Consider the following 23,965-nt stretch of genomic DNA (forward strand, 5'->3'; position numbering starts at 1 on the left):
CTAGGGGTTAGGCAAACTTAGTCCTTATCTCATGTTTCAGGCAAATGTGGATTTAGGCTGGGATTCAATCCCCTTAAACACGCTTGACATCTAAACGTCATTTCCGATTGAGCATTCATCTGCAGAATATATTGCTAACTCGATCTCTGCGTACATCGAGGAAAATTCATTTCAACGCTGCGCTGCATCGTCAGCTTTCCAGTGTGCTGCGCTATAAATTGAATCCCTGCCTGAACTGGACTGATCAGCTAGTGATTTAGCGTTAGGTCTGTATGCTTAATTCAACATTTGTGTTACTCTTGGACCAACCGTGACTCTAAAAAGCTAATATTGAAGAAACACTAAAGTCCAGAAAGTTATCCTACTCCCGATTGATACAAGGCTGCTCTGTGAAGTCTAAAGAATTTGGTAATAGCACACACACACAGAATGACTATGTTTGCCCAACCTGGTCTCAGAGCATTTCGTATTATTCTGTATGGAAATCCAAACCTCCATTTAGTATATGTTTCGTATAGTTAATAAGACAAATGGTTACTTATGGCAAAAATGAAAGTACAGTGGTTGGTCTGGGTAAATAGGTGGGCATATAATGTGAACGTCTAGCAACCCAAAGGTTGCGAGTTCAAATCTCATCATGGACAACTTTAGCATTTTAGCTACTTACTACTTTTATGCTACTTTGCAAATACTTAGCACGTTAGCTAATCCTTCCCCTAAACATAAACTTAACCCTTTAAACCTAACTCTCAACCCTAACCTTAACCCAAACCCCTAGCTAATGCCAACCAGGTAGCTAACGCTATCCACCTAGGTAAAATTGGGAGCATATTTTACATTTCACAAATTCTTAACAAATAATATGTGTACCAAATTTGTAACATATTGTACATTTCGCAAATTTGGGACATAATACGAATTGTAGCATATCATACAAAATGGGTGATGGACAACCAGAAATTTACATACAGAACACATACTGACTTGCCTAGTTAAATAAAGGTTAATTTATATATATAAATAAATATATAAATAAATAAATATATATAAATAAATATATAAATAAATAAATAAATAAATAAATAAATAAATAAATATATATATATATATATAATACAAAATGCTCTGAGACCAGGTTGGTCTGCCCCCAGAACAAAATCTAGTAGATGGCCAGCATGCATGCACAATTTGGTTCTGGTTTCTGAGACTACAGAGCTATACATGTGTTGCGCGTTTCATCACAATATTGTTTTGAACGTTCGTTTTAGGACTGCCAGGACAGCCAGCTGAACATTTACTCAATACATCCTCAATAGGCACTGATGAAGATTTGGTCTAAAGTGCATTACTGTGGCTTAAAAACACGATGCAATATCTAAAGAAGGCAACTTATTAGTAGCAAAACCTTGTGTCTTCATTTTGAGGTCTCCAGATTGACTTTAGTTGCAGTGTAACGTTAGCTTGCTAGCTAAGAGATTGAGTGGAGACCACCACATTATTTTTTTCTTACAAACTTTGCTAGCTAATGACAACATTGCCATCTGTCTAAAGTAAATTCGATGACATGATGATAATGGCAGTCGTTTCCTACTAAATATTTGCCTACTTTAGCAATGTCATCGTATTTCGGAAACGGTCATAGCTCCCATTCAAAGTCATTTACTTTTGGACATCAATGTGGCTGTAGAACGTTGATAACAATGCCAACGACTCGACCACGTGATGGAGTGGCAACCCATGAAAATGTAAGCTCCAATTCAGATACCTACTGACTGTCTCTACAAATGTGATCAAGTTGCTTGTCTCACGCAACATGCATTACAGATTACATTTACGGAACGTCTCTCTCTCAGGCACAGACCTATCAGGAAATGTTATCTTCTATGGGAAGGGTTTTGTACGATTAGACCGAAGAGACACATCGAATCTTCAACTGTCTGCCTGACTTACTTAACCGACCTTACTCTATGGACCTCTCCCTTCTTTGGACCACTCTCTTCTTGCTCAACACCGACATCTGAAGCTATCACGAGATATCAGGCGCATTAGGCACTTTCAGGTTCTGAGAAAAGCACCAGGCAGCTATAAAGTGTATCTTAACAACTCCACAAGGCTGCAGGGCCAGATGGATTACCAGGGGCAGGCCTTTGGTTTTATAAGTGGCGGGAGGTCTGGTGGTCCTCCCTACGTTTTTGGGGGGAATCTAAAGCTAATTTCCTGCATTTCTACACAATCTAATACGACCCTGTCGGGGTCATTTTGTGGTAACTTTTATTGTAAATAACAATAGAATATTAGTACCCCTGGTTGGGAACCACTGGGCTATACTGTATGTAACCCTCTCACCAGGCTCGAAAATGACTCTCACAATTTTAACTTATGTAGAGTATCTCCACAGCATGGGCTGTTAGGTGAGAAGGACATCTCCAATAAGAATTCCTATTGTAAACTGTCTAGGGTGACGACAGGGTATTAACTTCAGATGAAATGATTATATGTTTCTGATATTGTATCAGGATAGGCAAGCCCATGCATTTAATTAAACTGAAACAGTATGACTCCACCAAGGCAACATACATATGGTTCAATATGTGTATGATTACATTTTCACAGCACAACACCAACAATAAAATAAAAATAATAAACCCCAATGAGTCATGCACAACCCATGTCCAAATTATTTAAAGCTTGCTTAATAACCCGTTTGCGCGCGTTGGAGTTAAAAATAAATAAAAAACGACGACACACATAAAGTCCAGAAGCACCTCACGTTGTGATTACTCACTACTTGTTGATATTCCTTCAGGGAAGTATGGCAGTTCCTTGCAGGTTTCCTCACAAAATCCACAGCAAGCACCGCTATCAATGCAGACAGTACTCCTTAGCCGTAACCGATATACCATGGGAACATGAACTCGTTATGCTTTCCCAAGCAATTATCTCTCGGTGTTACACGATGCTAGGCTAACCTCAAGGCTGTCAAATACCTCCACGATGAGACGGTAGCTTCAGTCTTTACTAAGTCTTAACAAAATTATAACAACTCTCTTATAAAATAAAATCGTTATTTCCCTTCATGTCTTAGTAGGTATGGGTTTTGTTCTAGTTTTGTCGTCTTCTTTTATAATTTTCTTCACCAACGGTCCTACTGTTAAACGACCATCCTCTTCTCAACGTCTCTTTCCCTCTCTTTTTCCCAAGCTTCCATTAACCAGGTCCACTCTCCCATTGGCCACAGCTTAACAAGCGACCTTATTGGTCAAAACTTAAACTTCAAAGTAAACCCAAATATTCACTTATACATTAAATACATATTTATTCAAAAAGAAAATCATTAACAACATTACAAGTTAGGAGCAATTCAAATCACTTTTTAAATATAATACCAATTAATTATAAAAAATAAACTCAATATTTGTTTTTTACAAGAATAAACTCAATACCTAGTTCAAACAATGGTATTACATGTATCTTGGTTATCTGTAAAATCTATTGGTAGCTAAATCCGGAGAAATTACGGACCATGTAAAAAACTGTTGGTCACTAAATCCGTCTAGAAGGACCAAGTAAAAAATGGGTGTCTGGAATGCCCTCACCCGTCTGAGCGGTCGGCTGTGAATGCCTTCACCAACTATATACTTATAACTGATTGGTTTGGTTCTGTCCCGTTTTCAATGGAAATATGGGCAGGGTCTGTTTATATTTTTTTGGTGGGGACTTCCGGTTAAGCACTTCCGGCCAGAAGTTCGCAGCTAGCTAACTAACTCGCATAACTTCCCAAACATGTATTCATGCAAAACGGGCATTTAATGTTCGGTAAGGGGATGCCACAACAACTGGCACAAACGGAAGCTGTTCATGGAGCAGGACGGTTTTGACCACCAAACTTTTTTGATTTGCACCCACCTCCTATGGATGAGGAGTCTCTTCGGCTTTGGCTCAAAGCATTGAACTTGAAGAAACCACCAAACCGACCCTATGTGTGTTCCTATCACTTTGTGGACAACAGGCCGACTGAAGACCATCCTTTCCCTGGGAAGTGACTAGCCTAGATGCTCCAGTTAGGCTGGACTCATAACATTTTTAACAATGCTTTTTTCTGATAAAAAAATGGTCCATTGCATCCGCCGTGGAGCCTAGTTTCACAATATTACCATATCCCTGCTGTTTGCCGTAGTTTTTAAATAATCGCAAAAAACAGGCCTTATTTTAGGGCATTTTTCACCCTGCAAGCTCCTATTAGTTCTATTGAGCACCGTGGCACCAACTCGCTTTCCAAATGTTCTATTCCCAGCCCATTGTTCTACGTCACAATGAATGCTTCGCTATTGTTGGCAATGAGACCTGCCCACGTTGTAACATAAACAACAACAAAAAATTGCTCATGGAACTCTGAGGTCGTCCCATTGCTTCCTATAGTGGAAATATACAGTTGAAGTCGGAAGTTAACATACACCTTAGCCAAATACTTTTAAACTCAGTTTTTCACAAATCATTTAATCCTAGTAAAAACTCCCTGTTTTAGGTCAGTTAGGATCACTACTTTATTTTAAGAATGTGAAATGTCAGAATAATAGTAGATAGAATGATTTATTTCAGCTTTTATATCTTTCATCACATTCCCAGTGGGTCAGAAGTTTACATACACTCAATTAGTATTTGGTAGCATTGCCTTTAAATTGTTTAACTTGGGTCAAACGTTTCGAGTAGCCTTCCACAATAAGTTGGGTGAATTTTGGCCCATTCCTCCTGACAGAGCTGGCGTAACTGAGTCAGGTTTGTAGGCCTCGTTGCTCACACAAGCTTTTTCAGTTCTGCCCAGAAATGTTCTATAGGATTGAGATCAGGGCTTTGTGATGGCCACTCCAACACCTTGACTTTGTTGTCCATAAGCTATTTTGTGTGTGTGTGTTTTGGAGTGTCAGTGTAAGTGTATGGTTAGAGTCCAGTGAGTGTATATTGAGCCTGTGCAAGAGAGTCAATGCAGATAATAATAACAAATATTAATAAAATAAGGGTGTCAATGCAAATAGTCTGGGTAACCATTTGATTAACTGTTCAGCAGTGCTATGGCTTAGGGGTAGAAGCTGTTAAGGAGCCTTTTGGCTCTCCGGGACCGCTTGCTGTGCATTAGCAGAGAGAACAGTCTATGACTTGGGTGGCTGGAGCCTTTGACAATTTGTAGGGCCTTCCTCTGGCACTGCCTGGTATAGAGCTTGAAGAATATTGAAAAGAATAATGGGCAAATGTTGCACAAACCGTGGTGTGGAAAGACTCACAGCTGTAATCGCTGCCAAAGGTGCTTGTACAAAGTGTTGGCTCAAGGGTGTGAAAACTTATGTAAATTAGATATTTCAGTATTAAATATTCAATACATTTGCAAACATTTCTTAATATATGTTTTCACTTTTTCATTATGGTGTACTGTGTGTAGCTGGGTGAGAGAAAAACATATATTTAATCAATTTTGAATTCAGGCTGTAACACAACAAAATGTGAAGTAAGTCAAGGTGTATGAATACTTTCTGAAGGCACTGTAGACAAGGATGGGGGCTTGGGGTTTTGATGGGAAAGGTCTAGGCTTTACAGGGAAGGACCATGGTTAGCAGGGTTGGCCTTCATTCCATTTCAACTCAATTAACTCTGAAAATTAAGTCAAATGCAGTTCATGAGTTCACTCAGTTCAGGAAACAACAATATCATTGAATTGGATTTTCTACGTTTTCAAATGTCCAATTGCTACATTTGCTGAGCTGAGCCAGACTGGAATGGAATCAGAGTCTTGCAGGCAGATCACCCGTGATACAAGTCAGTATTCGACATCCATCCATGGCTGAGGATGTCAGGATATGATGTGGAAACCGGCCACCAGGGGCAACAGTGAGCGCTGTTACCTTTAAGTAAGTTTTGGTTTTTCTAGGACATTGTGGATGTGGATAAGCATCTGCCTCTGACTCCAAAGGTTTCATGGTTGAATCCAGCGATAGAAAGTCAGTTTTGATAGTTTTGTTATAAGCCTATCCCAAACCTTACCCCTTACCTTAACCATTTGGAGTTAATGCCTAAACTTAACCCTAACCTTAAAATCCGGAGTTAATCCCCAAATTTAACCTTAAACACTTTGAGATTTAACGTTTGGAACAACTTTGAAATTTGACGTTTGAGAAACATGGATGAACGTCTAACTCTGATGTGAGACTGAGACCTTGCAGAAATGTTGACACTTGCTGATAGATTTGTGGATCCAGGATCACATGTTGGGATGTGGCTCCCTCTAGTGGTACTTTTCCATATAGACTTACCCACACTCCAGGGTTTTGACCAGGGTTTTATGTTAATGTCAGCTCTAAAGACTTATGGTGACGGCATCAACAATCTCTGCATCATTCAAGTCTGTTGCTTTGTGAGAAGGTTTTAAAGTTCACAGATAGCCATTGTTATGTAAAAAACAGCTGAAAAGAACACAGAGCATTGCCTTGGCCCCAAATGAGAGCAGGTCTACCAGATCCATGGGTAAAATACTGGGGTAAATTCTGTATGTAAATGCACCATTAGAAGCTGGATGTAGAAACAAATGGTATAAACTCTGGGTGGTCGTGGTTGTGAGGCACCATCTTTTACTTGAGCATTATTTAGGTCACTGTAAACAAGGGCAACAAAGCCCAAATCCTGTGATAATCAAACAAAACAGAAAATACAACAACCACTGTTGTAATGTGTGGCGGAAAGAAGCATACATTATTTTTGTCCCCACCAGTGACTACCCTTTTCCACTTGTGCTCTAACTAGCTATCCCCCTTTCCATTTCTTTAAATATTCTCCTGAATGGATTTCACATGAATTCTTGGTTATTCCCATCTATGCAAATGGTATGTCTGGCATCTAGTGGTGTTTTGCAGTATGACATGACTGGAGTCCTGTCTATCTCTAACATGCTGACCAGACCAGTTGCAAAATAAATGAACACCTACATGTTATTCAATCATCTGCTTAGCCAGGTGCTAAAATAGAACTTGGTTCTGTTTGTGAAACTGGACGCGCTAAAAGTCCTGTATCTTCCATCTCCTCATTGGTTTTAAGGAGCATATATCAAATGAAATTTCAAATCAAATTTATTTAAAAGCCCTTCTTACATCAGCTGATATCTCAAAGTGCTGTACAGAAACCCAGCCTAAAACCCCAAACAGCAAGCAATGCAGGTGCAGAAGCACGGTGGCTAGGAACAACTCCCTAGAAAGGTCAGAACCTAGGAAGAAACCTAGAGAGGAACCAGGCTATGAGGGGTGGCCAGTCCTCTTCTGGCTGTGCCGGGTGGAGATTATAACAGAACATGGCCAAGATGTTCAAATGTTCATAGATGACCAGCAGGGTCAAATAATAATAATCACAGTGGTTGTCGAGGGTGCAACAGGTCAGAACCTCAGGAGTAAATGTCAGTTGGCTTTTCATAGCCGATCATTCAGAGTATCTCTACCGCTCCTGCTGTCTCTGGAGATTTGAAAACAGCAGGTCTGGGACAGGTAGCACGTCCGGTGAACAGATCAGGGTTCCATAGCCGCAGGCAGAACAGTTGAAACTGGAGCAGCAGCACAGCCAGGTGGACTGGGGACAGCAAAGAGTCATCAGGCAAGGTAGTCCTGAGGCATGGTCCTAGGGCTCAGGTCCTCCGAGAGAGAGAGAGAGAGAGAGAGAGAGAGAGAGAGAGAGAAAGAAAGAAAGAAAAAGAGAGAAAGAAAGAATTAGAGAGAGCATACTTAAATTCACACAGGACACCGGATAAGACAGGAGAAATACTCCAGATATAACAGACTGACCCTAGCTCCCCGACACATAAACTACTGCAGCATAAATACTGGAGGCTGAGACAGGAGAGGTCGGGGAGCCCCGGACAGGGCCAAACAGGCAGGATATAACCCTACCCACTTTGCCAAAGCACAGCCCCCACACCACTAGAGGGATATCTTCAACCACCAACTTACCATCCTGAGACAGGGCCGAGTATAGCCCACAAAGATCTCCACCACGGCACAACCCAAGGGGGGCACCAACCCAGACAGGAGGATCACGTCAGTGACTCAACCCACTCAAGTGACGCACCCGTCCTCGAGACGGCATGGAAGAGCACCAATAAGCAAATTGATATAAAACATCCCCACTAAATGTTTTTAAATGCTCACGAATTTCTACAAAATGAGCACAAATTTATATTAAACATGGCTACAAATTATGAAACGAGCTCACGAATTGTAAAACGTCCACGTACTGTAATATACATCCACTATACTTTTAGTTTTGGATGTTATGATGATATTCCCTGGAGGTCGGGGCCCACAGGGCAGGTGCCCTGCGTGTCCATTTGGTAATCTGGCCCTGAGCATCAAGTTAAACTACAGGTATTGTTGTTACACATCCTCATACTGTCTTGGAGGATAAAACTGAGACTGTAGCCAGCTTCCATTTTACCTAATTTTATTCTCCAAAGAATGTTCTCATAGTTCAGAAGTATTGGATGAAAATCCACAATGTTGGTGCCATACAGGAGCACTGACCAATCTGCCTCCAAAAGAGGACTGCTGGTTTTGAGGATGGTGTGGAGGTCAGTGGTTGATGATCTGAGCACCCCCTGAGATGGTGAGTATGGTTTCAGTAGACCACTATTGAGCTGGTAGATCAGATAGGAGCTTCGAGGAAAGGTCATTTAGTGCTTTGAATGTGGTTCATATTGCCTTATAGTGAATTCAGGACTTGGACAAGGAGTCGATGCAGCTTAAAGATGCATTTACATTGGGGTTTGGATGATAGTGTCAAATTTCTTAGAATGAGCGAAAATATTGGAGTTTGGGGACTGGAGGGGATAATAGTCAAGTTGGGAAATGTACAAATATTTAGATACAAACATATAGTCAAGTTGGGGATTATTCAGATATTCCTGTTGAAAAAGAGAAAAGACAGAAAGATAAAATCTTACAGTATGTTAAATTCATCCCATTGGGCCAAAACCAGTTGAATAAACGTTGTTTCCACCTCATTTCAATAACAAAAAAATCTATGTGATGTCGGTGAATCAACGTGGAAAACACATATTTTTTACCCAACATTTTTGGTTGATTTCACATTTTCGTTGATTTCCCAACTTTAAATCAAAACTAGACATTGAACTGATGTCTGTGCCCAGTGGGACTGGATTTCTGTAATCATATCAGCTCATTTGTCATACTTCTTCTAATCATTCAGAGAGAATGTACCTTTCTTTGAGGTTAACCTTTGAGATGACCGCCCTCAAGGATTCTCGCTCTTTCCTCGGAGCGAATTTGTCCCAAATTTGAGCAAAGTCGCCATTGGTGGCCACGTTTCTCAAGATATTGCGACCATGATGCCTGTGGACAAAGATATTAATATCATCTTAAACGTGCAACATATCAAATAATTTCTCCTGTCTGTGATTAAAAACAGTACTCAATTGATGGCAACCTGAGAAAAAATATCCCATCAAAATAAGACATACATTAGGTAGAATTTGCAAGAGGGCCGAGAGCCGTGTGTCCTCCGAAACACAACCCAGCCAAGCCGCACTACTTCTTGACACAAAGCCTGCTTAACCTGGAAGCCAGCTGCACCAATGTGTCGGAGAAAACACCATACACCTGGCGACCGTGTCAGCGTGCATTGGTCACCACAGGAGGTTGTTACTTGGCGATGGGAGAAGAACATCCTTTGGCTTCGGCTAAGCTTTTGGCTTTTTAACTTTCAAACCCACATGAGTGCCTGGACTTGGATTTTCCTATGCCACGTAGCACTTATTTGTGTTTATAATTTTTCCTATTTGTTTTCAATTACTATTCCCCTCCAAGAGAACCTGTGGTTGTTTTGGAATACCTAAAATCCGCAATTCAATCCATGACACCCTTTAGCATAAATGCTGTAGACAGCCGACAATGTGGCTTTTAAAGGCAATTTCAATTTGTATTCGTGGTAAATGCTGCAGAGGTCAACTCAAGAGTAAATTACCTTTAAAAACTGCATTGTCGGCGATCTAGTGCTATAGCGAGCCATGGATTGAATCACGGCCTAAATTAAGGCCGGCCATTATGACTAAGCAAGCTACTTTACAGGAGGAACATCCCACTTGACTTCCTGTGCAGGGTCCACAGCCAGTTTACTGACGGCAATCAAGAAACGGTCAGTGAGGTCTTTTTTCCCCGACAGGAGACGAGACAACCCCATGACCTCAGCCAGTCTCTCCAGGTGCTGAGCAGTGCAGCTCCTCACCGCAGCGTTACGGTGGCTGAGGAAGGAAAAACAGAGCACATCAGTTACATGTCATAGAGATACATGAGTTAGGAGACGAATGATAATGGATTGCATTGATGAAGTCTCATCGATGGATCAAAATGTTCAGTAGGACTTTATATTAAGGTCCCTTAATATACCATTTCTAAACTGTTTGGAAAGAGTTTACTTACCATTTATTAATCATTATTCCTACATTTGTAAATGTCAATAAGAAATCTATAAGTTGTTATTTACACATTTATAAATGCTATTTTAAATGATTTGTTCATGATTTATCAGATAATTAATACGGTGTTTGATCATAGTATGTTCACAATTTGTAAATGGTTAATAATGTACTACTGATGTACTATAAACCAGGTAAAAAGGAGTTATTGTCAAGGCATTTGTTAATGGTTGACTAATGGTTTGACTCACCATTTATATACATATTTATAAATGTATTTATAAATGTCACGAATGGTGTATTTATTAAATGAGAGCATTTATGAATGTGTGTACATGCACTTACTAATACCTCAGTGCCTCACTAATACCCCCTAATCTAAAGTGTTCACTATATATACACTTTATAAATGTTTATGAATTACTTGTTACTCCCCAAAGGCTAGCACACATCGGTAGACAGTACCTCTCCACCAATGGCTAAAAATAATCTAAATAAAGTAATGGTAATATAAGAAGTACACAACACAAGGAAGTATAAGACATAAGAAAAATATGTGATTCCATTCAAATGTGACGTCTAGCGTTGGGGTGAGTTGCTGCCGGAAGTGTTGTGGAATAACCTAGCATGCTGATGAAAAAGGCAGTTAATTAAAAAGTAGCAGTATTTCAATCTTCTTGATTTCGAGGCTTGGCTAATGGGACAATTAGGAGTACAGCGATACCTTGAAGTCGAGCTTTGGCTAACTAAGCACAGTAACATAATTCAACTCAAAATATGCTATTCTGTTATTTTGAAAGAACCTCTTAAGGATCGGACCCTTCAATTTTCACCTAAAATGACATACCCAAATCTAACTGCCTGCAGCTCAGAACCTGAAGCAAGGATATGCATATTCTTGATACCATGTGAAAGGAAATACTTTGAAGTTTTTGGAAATGTTAAATTGATGTAGGAGAATATAACACATTAGATCTGGTGAACGTTTTTTTGTTTGTTTTCTGTACCATCATTTTGAAATGCAAGAGAAAGGCCATTAGGTATTATTCCAGTCCAGGGGCAATTTCGATTTTGGCCACTACATGACAGCAGTGTCAGTGCAAAGTTCTAGACTGATCCAATGAACCATTGCATATCTGTTCAAAATGTTGTATCAAGACTGCCCAAATGTGCCTAATTGGGTTATCAATACATTGTGCACTCTTCTCAAACAAATAGATTGGTATTCTTTCACTGTAATACCTACTGTAAATTGGACAGTGCAGTTAGATTAACATTAATTTAAGCTTTCTGCCCATATCAGATATTTCTATGTTCTGGGAAATATGTTTGTTACTTACAACCTCATGCTAATCATATTGGCCTACGTCAGCTCAACCGTCCCGTGGGGGGGGGACTGATCCTGTAGAGGTTTTTAATATCATAATGTTTCTTCAGACCTGCCTAAATGAACAAATTTGAATATTTCTGATGGTGTATATTAAATTGATTGACTTTGTAGTGTGGTAGTATTTGCTATATAACTATTTATACATTAAAATGTTTATCTTTTATGCTATAAAGATTCTTAAAATATGCAAGCAAGCATTAGGCAATGAGTTGACATTGACTAGCAAGAATTGGACTGAGTGGAAAGGTATTTAACATTATGAAATCATATACAAGACATTAACAAACATTACAAACATTACAAATTACAATAACAATACCTTATGCATGATCAGAGAGGGAGAGAGAGAGAAGTCATAGCCTGAAAGGCCATGCCCCAAGAGTCGCTGGGCTGGAGAGAGAGAGCGTATCTCACTAGCGCAGGTCAGGAACAAAGAAAAAGAGAGACGATGATTCTAAGACTCTTTTAAAAGCCTCTGAGTTGTTAGAATAAAAAAATGTGAGTTGTTGACCAATATGCTGCTATAAAAGTGAACTTCCAATCAGATATCAGACCTGCAGATGTAAACACAACTGAAACTCTGCTACCCAGAGTTGTGATGAGGGGGTTGGTGAGATAATTTAAATTATAAACCGGGTGGTTCGAGCCCTGAATGCTGATTGGCTGAAAGCCGTGGTATATAACCCAGTATTTGGTTTTGAAATATTGAAACCATACCATATGATTTGAATGAAGTATTTAAGAAAACAACAGGAAAAGGTGACTGTAAGAAGCACTCATAATTTCAAATAGGCTACATGTCGTATTAAACAGCATATAAACACTGTAAATAGGTCAGGAGTCAGACATGTAGCCTAATACGAAATGTATTATTTAGGCTATATTGTTTCAATTATTTCAAATCGATGTCACGATTCCCACCGACGGTGGCGCCCCCTCCTGCTCGGGTGGCGCTCGGTGGTCGTCGTCACCGGCCTATTAGCTGCCACTGATTCCCTTTTTGTTTTTCCCCTGTTTATAATTGTGTGCACCTGTTCTGAGTGGGGGTGATTAGCGGGGCTATTTATATTAGCTGGTCCGCCTTTTCTTTGTGCGGGATTGCGTTTATTTCATTGTATGCTGTGCGTGGTGACACGCTGTTTGTTGTACATTTTCAGTGGTGCGTGTGTTTTGCGCAAGCTGTGTTTTGTCCCTTGTGTTTGGGGCACTTTGTTTGGTAGTGCGCTCTGTGCGCTGTTTGGGTTGGCTTGTCGTTTAGCCATTGTGCCTATTAAAGCCAATACCCTGAATGGCTGCTTCCTGCACTTGATTCCTCGTCAGCAAACACCCACGCCTTACAGAATCCCGCACCTCCACTATGGAGTCAGCAGGAGCAGCGGCCAACCCCCTTCCCTCGATGGAGGAACGCGTGCTCCACCACACTACTGTCCTCCACCGAATCGGATCCGCGATGGACCAGATGATGGAGAGTATGGAAAGATGGGAGAGGAGTGGTCTCCTCTCTCCACCTCCGGCTCCTCCGATGCAGCCACCTCCCACTGCGTCTGGCTCTGGCGCGCTTCGTCTAGCGCTCCCGAGGGAGTATGATGGAGCGGCGACTGGGTGCCAGGGATTTCTGCTCCAGCTTGAGCTGTACCTGGCCACCGTTAGACCTGTTCCCTCGGGAGAGGAGAGCGTGAGTGCCCTCGTTTCCTGCCTGACGGGCTGAGCTCTGGAGTGGGCAAATGCTGTCTGGAATGGTCCAGACTCGGTGAGGGACCACTACCTAGAGTTCACCCGCTGCTTTCAGGCCGTGTTCGACCACCCTCCGGAAGGAAGAGCGGCGGGTGAGCGGCTGTTCCACCTCAGGCAGGAGACGAGGAGCGCACAGGACTTCGCGCTGGAGTTCAGGACCTTGGCTGCTGGGGCGGGGTGGAACGACAGGGCCCTTATAGACCATTACCGGTGCAGTCTCCGGGCGGACATCCGCAGGGAGCTAAACTGTCGAGACACCGCTCTGTCCCTGGATGAGCTTATCGATATGTCCATCCGTCTGGACAATCTGCTGGCTGCCCGCGGGCGTTCGGAAAGGGTCCTGTCCGTTCCACCCCCGTGCACCCCCGCCCCTACTCCGATGGAGGTGGGGGGAGGGGCTGTGCCAAGGGGCACCGGAGGAGGTGGCTCCTCCTGCACCAGCTGTGGTCGGAGAGGACACACGGCCGACCGGTGCTGGAGGAGCCAGTCTGGGAGTCGAGAGGGCAGGCAGAACACTTCTCGGTCACCCCAAGTGAGTCAGCACCAGATTCACCCAGATCCCCCTGTTGGTCACGTGTTCTTACCTATTTTGTTTTCTGATTTTTTTCCCCTCTTCCCAGCATAGGGCGCTAGTCGATTCAGGTGCAGCTGGGAACTTTATGGATCGCGGACTTGCCATTAAGCTGGGCATTCCGCGAGTGCTGATATATTCTCCCTTCCCCGTGCACTCCCTAGATAGCCGACCATTAGGGTCGGGGCTAGTCAGGGAGTCTACGGTTCCACTGGACATGGTGACGCAGGGGAATCATAAGGAATGGATTCGTTTTTTCCTTATTGATTCGCCTGCGTTTCCGGTGGTGCTGGTGGTCCCCTGGCTATCTGATCACAATCCCCAGGGGGTTCTCCAGGGGTGGTCAGAGGAGTGTTCAGGGAAGTGTCTAGGAGTTTCCATAGGTGCCACGTCGGTGGAGAGTCCAGACTAGGTGTCCACCGTGCGCATTCCCCCTGAATACGCCGATTTGGCGATCGCTTTCTGTAAAAAGAGGGCGACCAAATTACCCCTCATCGACAGGGGGATTGTGCGATAGATCTCCAGGTTAACGCTGCGCTTCCCAAGAGTCACGTTGGGTCCCCTTGTCACAGGAGGAGACGGTGGCTATGGAGACATATGTCACGGAATCTCTGGGACAGGGGTACATTCGGCCCTCCATCTCACCCGCCTCCTCGAGTTTCTTTTTTGTGAAGAAAAAGGAGGGAGGTCTGCATCCGTGCATTGATTACAGAGGTCTAAATGCGATCACGGTGGTGTTTAGTTACCCGCTACCTCTCATCGCTACGGCGGTGGAATCATTTCACGGAGCAAAGTTCTTCACAAAACTGGATCTCAGGAGCGCGTATAACCTGGTGCGTATCAAGGAGGGAGACGAGTGGAAAACTGCATTTAGTACCACATCGGGCCATTATGATTACCCCGTCATGCCGTATGGGTTGAAGAATGCTCCAGCCGTCTTTCAATCCTTTGTAGACGAGATTCTCAGGGACCTGCACGGGCAGGGCGTGATTGTCTATATCGATGATATTCTGATATATTCCGCCACCCGCTCCGTGCATGTGTCCCTGGTGCGCAAGGTGCTTGTTAGACTGCTGGAGCATGACCTATACGTTAAGGCTGAGAAATGTGTGTTTTCCAAACGAGCCGTTTCCTTCCTGGGTTATCGCATTTCCACCACGGGGGTGGTGATGGAATGCGACCGCGTTAAGGCCGTGCGTAATTGGCCAACTCCAACCACGGTGAAGGAAGTGCAGCGGTTCTTAGGCTTTGCCAATTACTACCGGAGGTTTATCCGGGATTTTGGCCAGATAGCGGCTCCTATTACCTCATTGCTGAAGGGGGGGCCGGTGCGTTTGCGGTGGTCGACGGAGGCGGACGGAGCCTTCAAGAAGTTGAAGGCGCTGTTCACCGAAGCACCCGTGTTGGCGCATCCGGACCCGTCTCTAGCATTCATAGTAGAGGTGGACGCATCCGAGGCTGGGGTGGGTGCCGTGCTATCACAGCGCTTGGGTGCGCCATTGAAACTCCGCCCCTGCGCTTTCTTTTCGAAGAAGCTCAGTTCGGCGGAGTGTAACTATGATGTGGGGGACAGGGAGTTGCTAGCGGTGGTAAAAGCCTTGAGGATGTGGCGACACTGGCTTGAGGGGGCTAAGCACCCCTTTCTCATCTGGACCGACCATCGAAATCTGGAGTACATCCGGGCAGCTAGGAGACTGAATCCGCGTCAGGCAAGGTGGGCCATGTTCTTCGCCCGGTTTAGGTTTACGATCTCCTATAGACCAGGCTCCCTGAACACGAGGGCCGACGCGCTGTCCCATCTTTATGACACGGAGGACCGGCCCGTCGATCCAACTCCCATCATTCCAGCGTCTAGGCTGGTGGCACCTGTGCTATGGGAGGTGGACGCAGACATCGAGCGGGCATTAGTATTGGAACCTGCACCTGCACGGTGTCCCGTGGGTCGCAAGTACGTGCCGCTCGGTGTTCGTGATCTTTTGATTCGGCGGGCACACACGCTACCCACTTCGGGCCATCCTGGTGTGGCGAGGACAGTGCGGAGTCTCAGGGGGAAGTACTGGTGGCCCACCTTAGCTAAGGACGTGAGGTTCTATGTCTCTTCCTGTTCGGTGTGCACCCAGAGTAAGGCTCCTAGGCATCTCCCTAGAGGGAAGTTACAGCCCCTCCCCGTTCCACAACGGCCATGGTCGCACCTGTCAGTAGACTTCCTGACAGATCTCCCCCCGTCTCAGGGGAGCACTACGATCCTGGTGGTTGTGGATCGGTTTTCTAAGTCCTGCCGTCTCCTCCCATTGCCCGGTCTCCCTACGGCCCTGCAGACTGCGGAGGCCCTATTTACCCACGTCTTCCGGCACTACGGGGTGCCGGAGGACATTGTCTCTTATCGAGGTTCCCAGTTCACATCCAGGGTCTGGAAAGCATTTATGGAGCGGCTGGGGGTCTCAGTCAGTTTGACCTCCGGTTATCACCCCGAGAGTAATGGGCAGGCGGAGAGGGTGAACCAGGAGGTGGGCAGGTTTCTGAGGTCGTATTGCCAGGACCAGCCAGGGGGGTGGGCGAGGTACATTCCTTGGGCGGAGCCCAGAACTCACTTCGTCACTCCTCTACTAACTTATCACCCTTTCAGTGTGTTTTGGGTTACCAGCCGGTCCTGGCACCATGGCACCCGAGCCAGACCGAGGCTCCTGCGGTGGAGGACTGGGTACAGCGCTCCAAGGAGACCTGGAGAGCCGTCCAGGAATCCCTGAAGGAGGCCAGTGGACGGCAGAAGAGGAGTGCTGACCGCCACCGCAGTGAGGCACCCGTGTTCGTACCGGGGGACAAGGTCTGGCTCTCGACCCGGAACCTGCCCCTCCGCGTGCCCTGCCGGAAGCTGGGGCCGCAGTGTGTGGGGCCCTTTAAAGTACTGAGGAGGATAAACGAGGTGTGTTATCGGTTACAACTCCCTTCCTATTACCGTATTAACCCCTCGTTTCATGTGTCTCTCCTCAGGCCGGTGGTAGCTGGTCCCCTGCAGGAAGGTGAGGTGCCGGAGGTCCCTCCGCCCCCTCTGGACATCGGGGGGGTCCCCGACGTACAGCATACGGGCCATTCTGGACTCGAGACGCCGGGTGAGGGGCCTGCAGTACCTCGTTGACTGGGAGGGGTACGGTCCGGAGGAGAGGTGCTGGGTGCCGGCGGAGGACGTCTTGGACCCATCCATGTTGAGGGATTTCCATCGCCTCCGTCTGGATCGCCCTGCGCCTCGCCCTCCGGGTAGTCCTCGAGGCCGGTGTCGGCGCGCTGCAGGAGCCGCGCGTCAGGAGGGGGGTACTGTCACGATTCCCACCGACGGTGGCGCCCCCTCCTGCTCGGGTGGCGCTCGGCGGTCGTCGTCACCGGCCTATTAGCTGCCACTGATTTCCTTTTTGTTTTTCCCCTGTTTATAATTGTGTGCACCTGTTCTGAGTGGGGGTGATTAGCGGGGCTATTTATATTAGCTGGTCTGCCTTTTCTTTGTGCGGGATTGCGTTTATTTCATTGTATGCTGTGCGTGGTGACACGCTGTTTGTTGTACATTTTCAGTGGTGCGTGTGTTTTGCGCAAGCTGTGTTTTGTCCCTTGTTTTTGGGGCACTTTGTTTGGTAGTGCGCTCTGTGCGCTGTTTGGGTTGGCTTGTCGTTTAGCCATTGTGCCTATTAAAGCCAATACCCTGAATCGCTGCTTCCTGCACTTGATTCCTCGTCAGCAAACACCCACGCCTTACAGTCGATAACCTACAAATAAATCAGTTGTGAAGCATTTGTGAGTGCGACACACTGATACCCTGACTACACAGCTTGAGTCGTGTCCACAAGCGTCTGCGTTGCCAAGAGCTAAAATAGAAGTCAGTTCTATTTGTGACGCAGATCGCGGTGCAAGTCCTGCCTCTCCCATCTCCTCATTGGTTTATAGAAGCAGATACCCACATGCCATCTCCTCATTGGTTATACCCACGTGGGTGATTGATAGATGAACTGTGTTGTCGGTCGTCGTGGTAATACTATGAAAGTTTAGATGCCAATCACCATATAAGTTCAAAGAAGAAAAAGCCTGGAAGGAGGAGAGATGACTAGAAACGATTCGGTTGACCGTTTTATGTGTGGATTAATTGTCGGAGTAGAGGACCTTGTGCATTTCAGGTAAAATAACAACTCAATGTTTATATCCCAGGACAAATTAGCTAGCAACAGCAAGCTAGCTAAATAGGACAAATTAGCTAGCAAGTGCAAGCCAGCTAGATAAATTGCCATAAATGTTTAATGCTTTTCGACCTGTCCCCAAATTAATGTAATTGGTTCAGAGTTTGTTTTCATATTTTAACCTGCGTGTCAAGATTGCTTTGGCAAAATAAATTGATACACGATGGCGCAAGCGCGCAGGCAGTTTGGGTTCCGTGTAAGCTGGCAGGAACATTAGGCAATCAGAATTTAAACAACATTTTGTTGTATTAAATCATTATAGTCTATTAATTGCACATACATACTGTTTGACTTAATTAGAATTAAATACAAATTAAACGAAAAATGCCTCATTAGGCTCAGTCTACAGTGCCTTTGAATTCATTTTTAGAACATGAGTTTGGCCAGAGTCTGTAGCTTCAGGCTCATGTGATTGTGCCTGGAGAGCAGGCCAGCCGCAGAGAATACCCTCTGTCACGGCTGTTCGAAGGAGCGGACCAAAATGCAGCGTGTCCGTAGTTCCACATATTTATTAAACGTGAAACTGAATGCCATACACATAAATACTTGAAAACAACAAACCGTGACACAGAGAGGAAAACACACTACTCAAAAGATAATAACCCACAATGAGAAAAACCCCTAATTAAATAAAATCTCTAATCAGAGGCAATGACGATCAGCTGCCTCCAATTAGAGATCAACCCCAAACAATCCCAACATAGAAATAGACAAACTACAACTTAAACATAGAAATAGAAAACATAGAACTACCCAAAACACCCCCTGTCACGCCCTGCCCTACTCTATTATAGAAAATGACATCTTACTACTCTCAGCTCTTGCAGAGCCACTTGGGATGCTAAACACCGTTTGGGCCACTAATGCCAGGCTGGGCAGGGATGCATAGTTATTTTTTATTTTTTTCTGTAGGTAGGCCTAAAGGATTTTAGGTCAAATATCCCTATCAAAACAGAACGCTCCTTGAAAGAGGTAATAGAGTTAGTTAACATGCCATCAATGATGGCCTATTGTATAGATAATAGAAGGAAAATTAACTGAACTTTTTAGAGATTATTTTTGTTCATAAATAATGTGCTAAAATGACACACTTAGCTGGCTACCCACCTCGTTCCTTTCTGTTAGCATGTACACGTAGTAAGTACATGCTTTCGGGATACCTGTCTTTTCATTCTTTAGTTGTGGACAATACATAACCGCACTCCCTCTCTTGCTCTTGGTCCTCCTCATCTTTGTAAGTCACCTTGATTTTTCACCTGTGTGTTTTATCAGCTTCTTTATGAAGATATTTAGAATATTAGATGACAGTAGCTAAAGCAAGGTGCTATAGCAGCACACAAGTAGACTACAAATGCATGCTGGGCCAGGCATGCCCTGAGCTTGTAAAATGAGTGCTACTGGAGCACTACTGGAGAGAAATTGGAGGGGGCGAGAAAGCCGAAGCTCCAGCCTCTGGGAAACTTGCTCCACGATCCAGTCAAATAGAGCAAGCTCCACTCCTCAATCTGCTCACATACTCTGGCATGGCCACACCCTAGGTGGGACTGACTGTCCAGCTATCTGCATCTCAGTCAAACATGTCGCTTTGGACCCTATTTGTGCTCTGTTCTAATAAATCTCGCTGCGCATCATGTAGAAATGACCTAGTCTGATCATGCTCTTTTTCATATGCTTGAAGTTCTGCTTCCAATTGCTCTATGCTGCGCTCTGAATTCCTCTGGGAAGTTCATCAGTAGTTTGCTGTGTTGCTATAAGTTTTTCCCGAGTAAAAGCACAGCAAGCTTTAGAATTAACATTCTCTTGTATTTTTGATTATGCATGTCAATACACTGAGTATACAAAACATTAAGAACACCTTCTCTTTCCATGACAGACTGACCAGGTGAATCCAATTATTGATGTCACTTGTTAAATCCACATTAATCAGTATAAATGAAGGGTAGGTGACAGGTTAAATAAGGATTTTTAAGTTTTGAGACAATATGGACATGGATTGTGTATGTGTGCCATTCAGAGGGTGATTAATATTTAAGTGCCTTTTAACGGGGGGCTAGGGTCATTCTGTTATATCCGGTGTAATTCCCCTGTCTTTTCTGGTGTCCTGTGTGATGTTATATATGCTCCCTCTAATTCTCCCATCTCTCTCTCTCTCCCCTCTCGGAGGACCTGAGCCCTAGGACCATGCCTCAGGACTATCTGGCCTGACGACTCCTGAATGTCACCGTCCCTAGTCCACCTGGTCATGCTGCTGACCCTGTTTCTGCTGTTCTGCCTGTGGCCATAGAACCCTGACATGTTCACCAGACCCCCCCCCCCTCCCCCCTATGTTTGGTATACTCAGTGCATATTGCCAGTACTAAAGAATTTCATCCCTATTCGAATCAAATGTGAGAACATTCTTGCCTTTTTTGATCAAATCATTAATACGAGTCATTACCATATTAAAAAATATAGATTGCTTGCATATTCGCCATTACATAGGCCACATGTTTGTTATATATGTTAATTTTAACCTTTATTTAACTAGTCAGTTAAGAACAAATTCTTATTTTCAATGATGGCCTAGGAACAGTGGGTTAACTACCTTGTTCAGGGGCAGAACAACAGATTTTTACCTTGTCAGCTCGGGGATTCGATCTTGCAACCTTTCAGTTTCAAGTCCAACCCGCTAACCACTAGGCTACCTGCTGCCCCAATAGAATAATAGAATAGAATAAACTCAAATTTAGTCCAAAGTATCTGTAAGATATATCACATCGGGGTCACCATTTACTGTAGTGTCGAATTACAGGAAATTAACTTTAATATGCACATGTTTCTCTCCGCAGTCAAGATGGGTGCCATAATTTTTGGGAACCCGCTTGGTGTGGGGGCCTCCCAACCAAATCTCCCCAAGAGGCTAAAGAGGCTAGAGCCGGCCCTGCTCTGGAGCATCACTTTCATATAAAGTGTTAACAAATGTTCTCGTGTAGAGATGACACACATCCACTGCTAATTAGGTCCGGGACGATACCAGTATCCAAAACACGAAGAGGATTTAACTTCTTTAGGAAAACAGACGTAATGTTGGAAAGAAATATCATTATGTTGTTATCCTGAGTAATATTCACTTATTTTCCAAGCTATATCACACAATATTTTAAATACAGCAGGTTTTTAAAGGACCAAAGAGTGAGATCTGCTTTGTGTTTTCATTTTTGCCATTGAAAATATATTGCGATACTGGCATTGTCCCGGCCCTAATACTTGCCTTCATTGCACATTTAGACTTGCCATTTGTACTTGCCATTTGCCTTCATTGCACATTTATACATCCCACTTTCATCCCTCTCTCTGTAACTGGACTTTGGACTTCCTGACCAACAGACCCCAGTCTGTCAGGTTAGACAACTTCACCACCTCAATCCTGAACCTGAACACTGGTGTGCCAAGCCCCTTCCTGTACTCCCTCTTCACCTACGACTGAGTTACTGTACACGGTATCAGCACCATCGTCAAGTTCGCAGACGAAACCACGGTGGTAGGTCTGATCAGTGACAATGACGAGACAGCCTACAGGGAGGAGGTCAAGCACCTGGCTGCATGGTGCGCTGACAACAACCTGGCCCTCAATGCAAAGAAAACCAAGGAGCTCATAGTGGATTACAGGAAGTCTAAAAGCTGCAGCCACGCCCCAGTTCTCATTGATGGCACTGAAGTGGAGCGTGTGCCCAGCTTCAAATTCCTGGGTGTTTACATCTCCGATGACCTCTCCTGGACCCTCAACACCTCAACCCTGGTCAAAAAGGCTCGGCAGCGCCTGTACTCTTTGAGGAGGCTGAAGAAGGCCTGCCTGTCTCCCAAGATCCTGGTGAACTTTTACCACTGCACGGTCGAGAGCAATCTGACTATATGCTCCACAGTGTGGTTTGGCGGGTGCTCCGTGGCTGACCAGAAGGCCCTGCAACGGGTGGTGAAAACCTCCCAGCACATCACCAGCTCCCTGCCATCGTAGATCTCCAGCGCAAGCGGCATAATCAGGGACCCTTCACATCCATGCCACAAACGGTTTGCCCTCCTACCATCAGGAAGGCAGTACAGGTCTCTACATTCCCACACTAGCAAGCTCAAGAACAGTTTCTTTCCAGCTACTGTAACCCTGCCTTCATTGCACATTTAGACTTGCCATTTGTACTTGCCGTTTGCCTTCATTGCACATTTATACATCCCACTTAATAACATGCATTGTACTTAACTGTTTTACTTGTACATTTTTTGCACTCTTTTATTTGCACTTCTTGTCAGATGCTAACTGCATGTCGTTGTACTGTACTTGAACTTGTTCAATGACAATACAGTTGAATCTAATCTAATGTGTGGTATACCTAAGTGAGCAGTGACCATTTTGCACCAGAAGGTTCACTATATATCAATTATCTATAGCATTGGCACATCAGGGCTGTTTGGAGTGAATCCTAACTTCCACTCGAGTCAAACTTTCAATGTGAGACAAAGTGACCATTTGTGGAAGTCCGGATCTACCCCTTAGTGAGTGTTAATTGACCCCTCTCCCTCTTTACCTCAGCCCACCGACCAGCAGGGCATTCATGACACGGGTAGGGGTGCAGCTCTGCACCATGTGACCCAGGGCACAGTTGGCGCCCTGCCGGATGAAGGTGTTGGCCTCGCTGGCTTTGTGCAGCAGCACGCGTGCCGTCCCCTCCACCTCACTGTCCATGGCCCTCTGGAGGTGGACGTACATGTCACCCAGTGTGGCCATGGCAGCACAGGACACTGCAGAGTGCAGGTTCTTCACCTGAATCATAATAACATGCACAGGACCAGCTATTAATGTTGAGCAGTACAACCCACGAACATCAGAAACATGACACAATAATTTGACTTGTTCTCCAAATGTAGCAGATTTGTGCAGATGAATGAATAGGGCAGTGAATGAATACAGCTACCTCATTTATAATGGCAAAACAGATATCATGGAGGCATCAGTATGTCCATGTGGTTTACATTTACATTTACGTCATTTAGCAGACGCTCTTATCCAGAGCGACTTACAAATTGGTGGATTCACCTTATGATATCCAGTGGAACAACCACTTTACAATAGTGCATCTAAATCTTTGGGGGGGGGGGTAGAAGGATTACTTATCCTATCCTAGGTATTCCTTAAAGAGGTGGGGTTTCAGGTGTCTCCGGAAGGTGGTGATTGACTCCGCTGTCCTGGCGTCGTGAGGGAGCTTGTTCCACCATTGGGGTGCCAGAGCAGCGAACAGTTTTGACTGGGCTGAGCGGGAACTGTGCTTCCTCAGAGGTAGGGAGGCGAGCAGGCCAGAGGTGGATGAACGCAGTGCCCTTGTTTGGGTGTAGGGCCTGATCAGAGCCTGAAGGTACGGAGGTGCCGTTCCCTTCACAGCTCCGTAGGCAAGCACCATGGTCTTGTAGCGGATGCGAGCTTCAACAGGAAGCCAGTGGAGAGAGCGGAGGAGCGGGGTGACGTGAGAGAACTTGGGAAGGTTGAACACCAGACGGGCTGCGGCGTTCTGGATGAGTTGTAGGGGTTTAATGGCACAGGCAGGGAGCCCAGCCAACAGCGA

General features: G+C 44.7%; 1 protein-coding gene across 5 annotated transcripts; it reads right to left on the bottom strand.

Moving 5' to 3' along the window:
- Positions 1-7,579: 7,579 nt before the first annotated feature.
- Positions 7,580-23,447, bottom strand: LOC106585359 (TOG array regulator of axonemal microtubules protein 1). Of its 5 annotated transcripts, none has more exons than XM_045705570.1 (4): positions 22,934-23,447; positions 10,111-10,285; positions 9,246-9,377; positions 7,580-7,602 (listed from the first exon to the last, which is right to left on the bottom strand). In XM_045705570.1, the coding sequence occupies exons 1-3, from the start codon at positions 23,176-23,178 to the stop codon at positions 9,258-9,260; spliced, it is 540 nt and encodes a 179-aa protein (XP_045561526.1). In that variant the 5' UTR covers positions 23,179-23,447; the 3' UTR covers positions 7,580-7,602; positions 9,246-9,257. The 5 variants fall into 5 exon arrangements, with proteins under 5 accessions (XP_045561526.1, XP_045561521.1, XP_014026955.1 ...); XM_045705565.1 differs by having other exon boundaries at positions 7,597-7,637; XM_014171480.2 differs by lacking the exon at positions 7,580-7,602 and adding an exon at positions 7,609-7,664.
- Between the last annotated feature and the right edge of the window lie 518 nt (positions 23,448-23,965).

The sequence above is a fragment of the Salmo salar genome, chromosome ssa02 (assembly GCF_905237065.1).
Source record: "Salmo salar chromosome ssa02, Ssal_v3.1, whole genome shotgun sequence".
Lineage (NCBI taxonomy): Eukaryota > Metazoa > Chordata > Actinopteri > Salmoniformes > Salmonidae > Salmo > Salmo salar.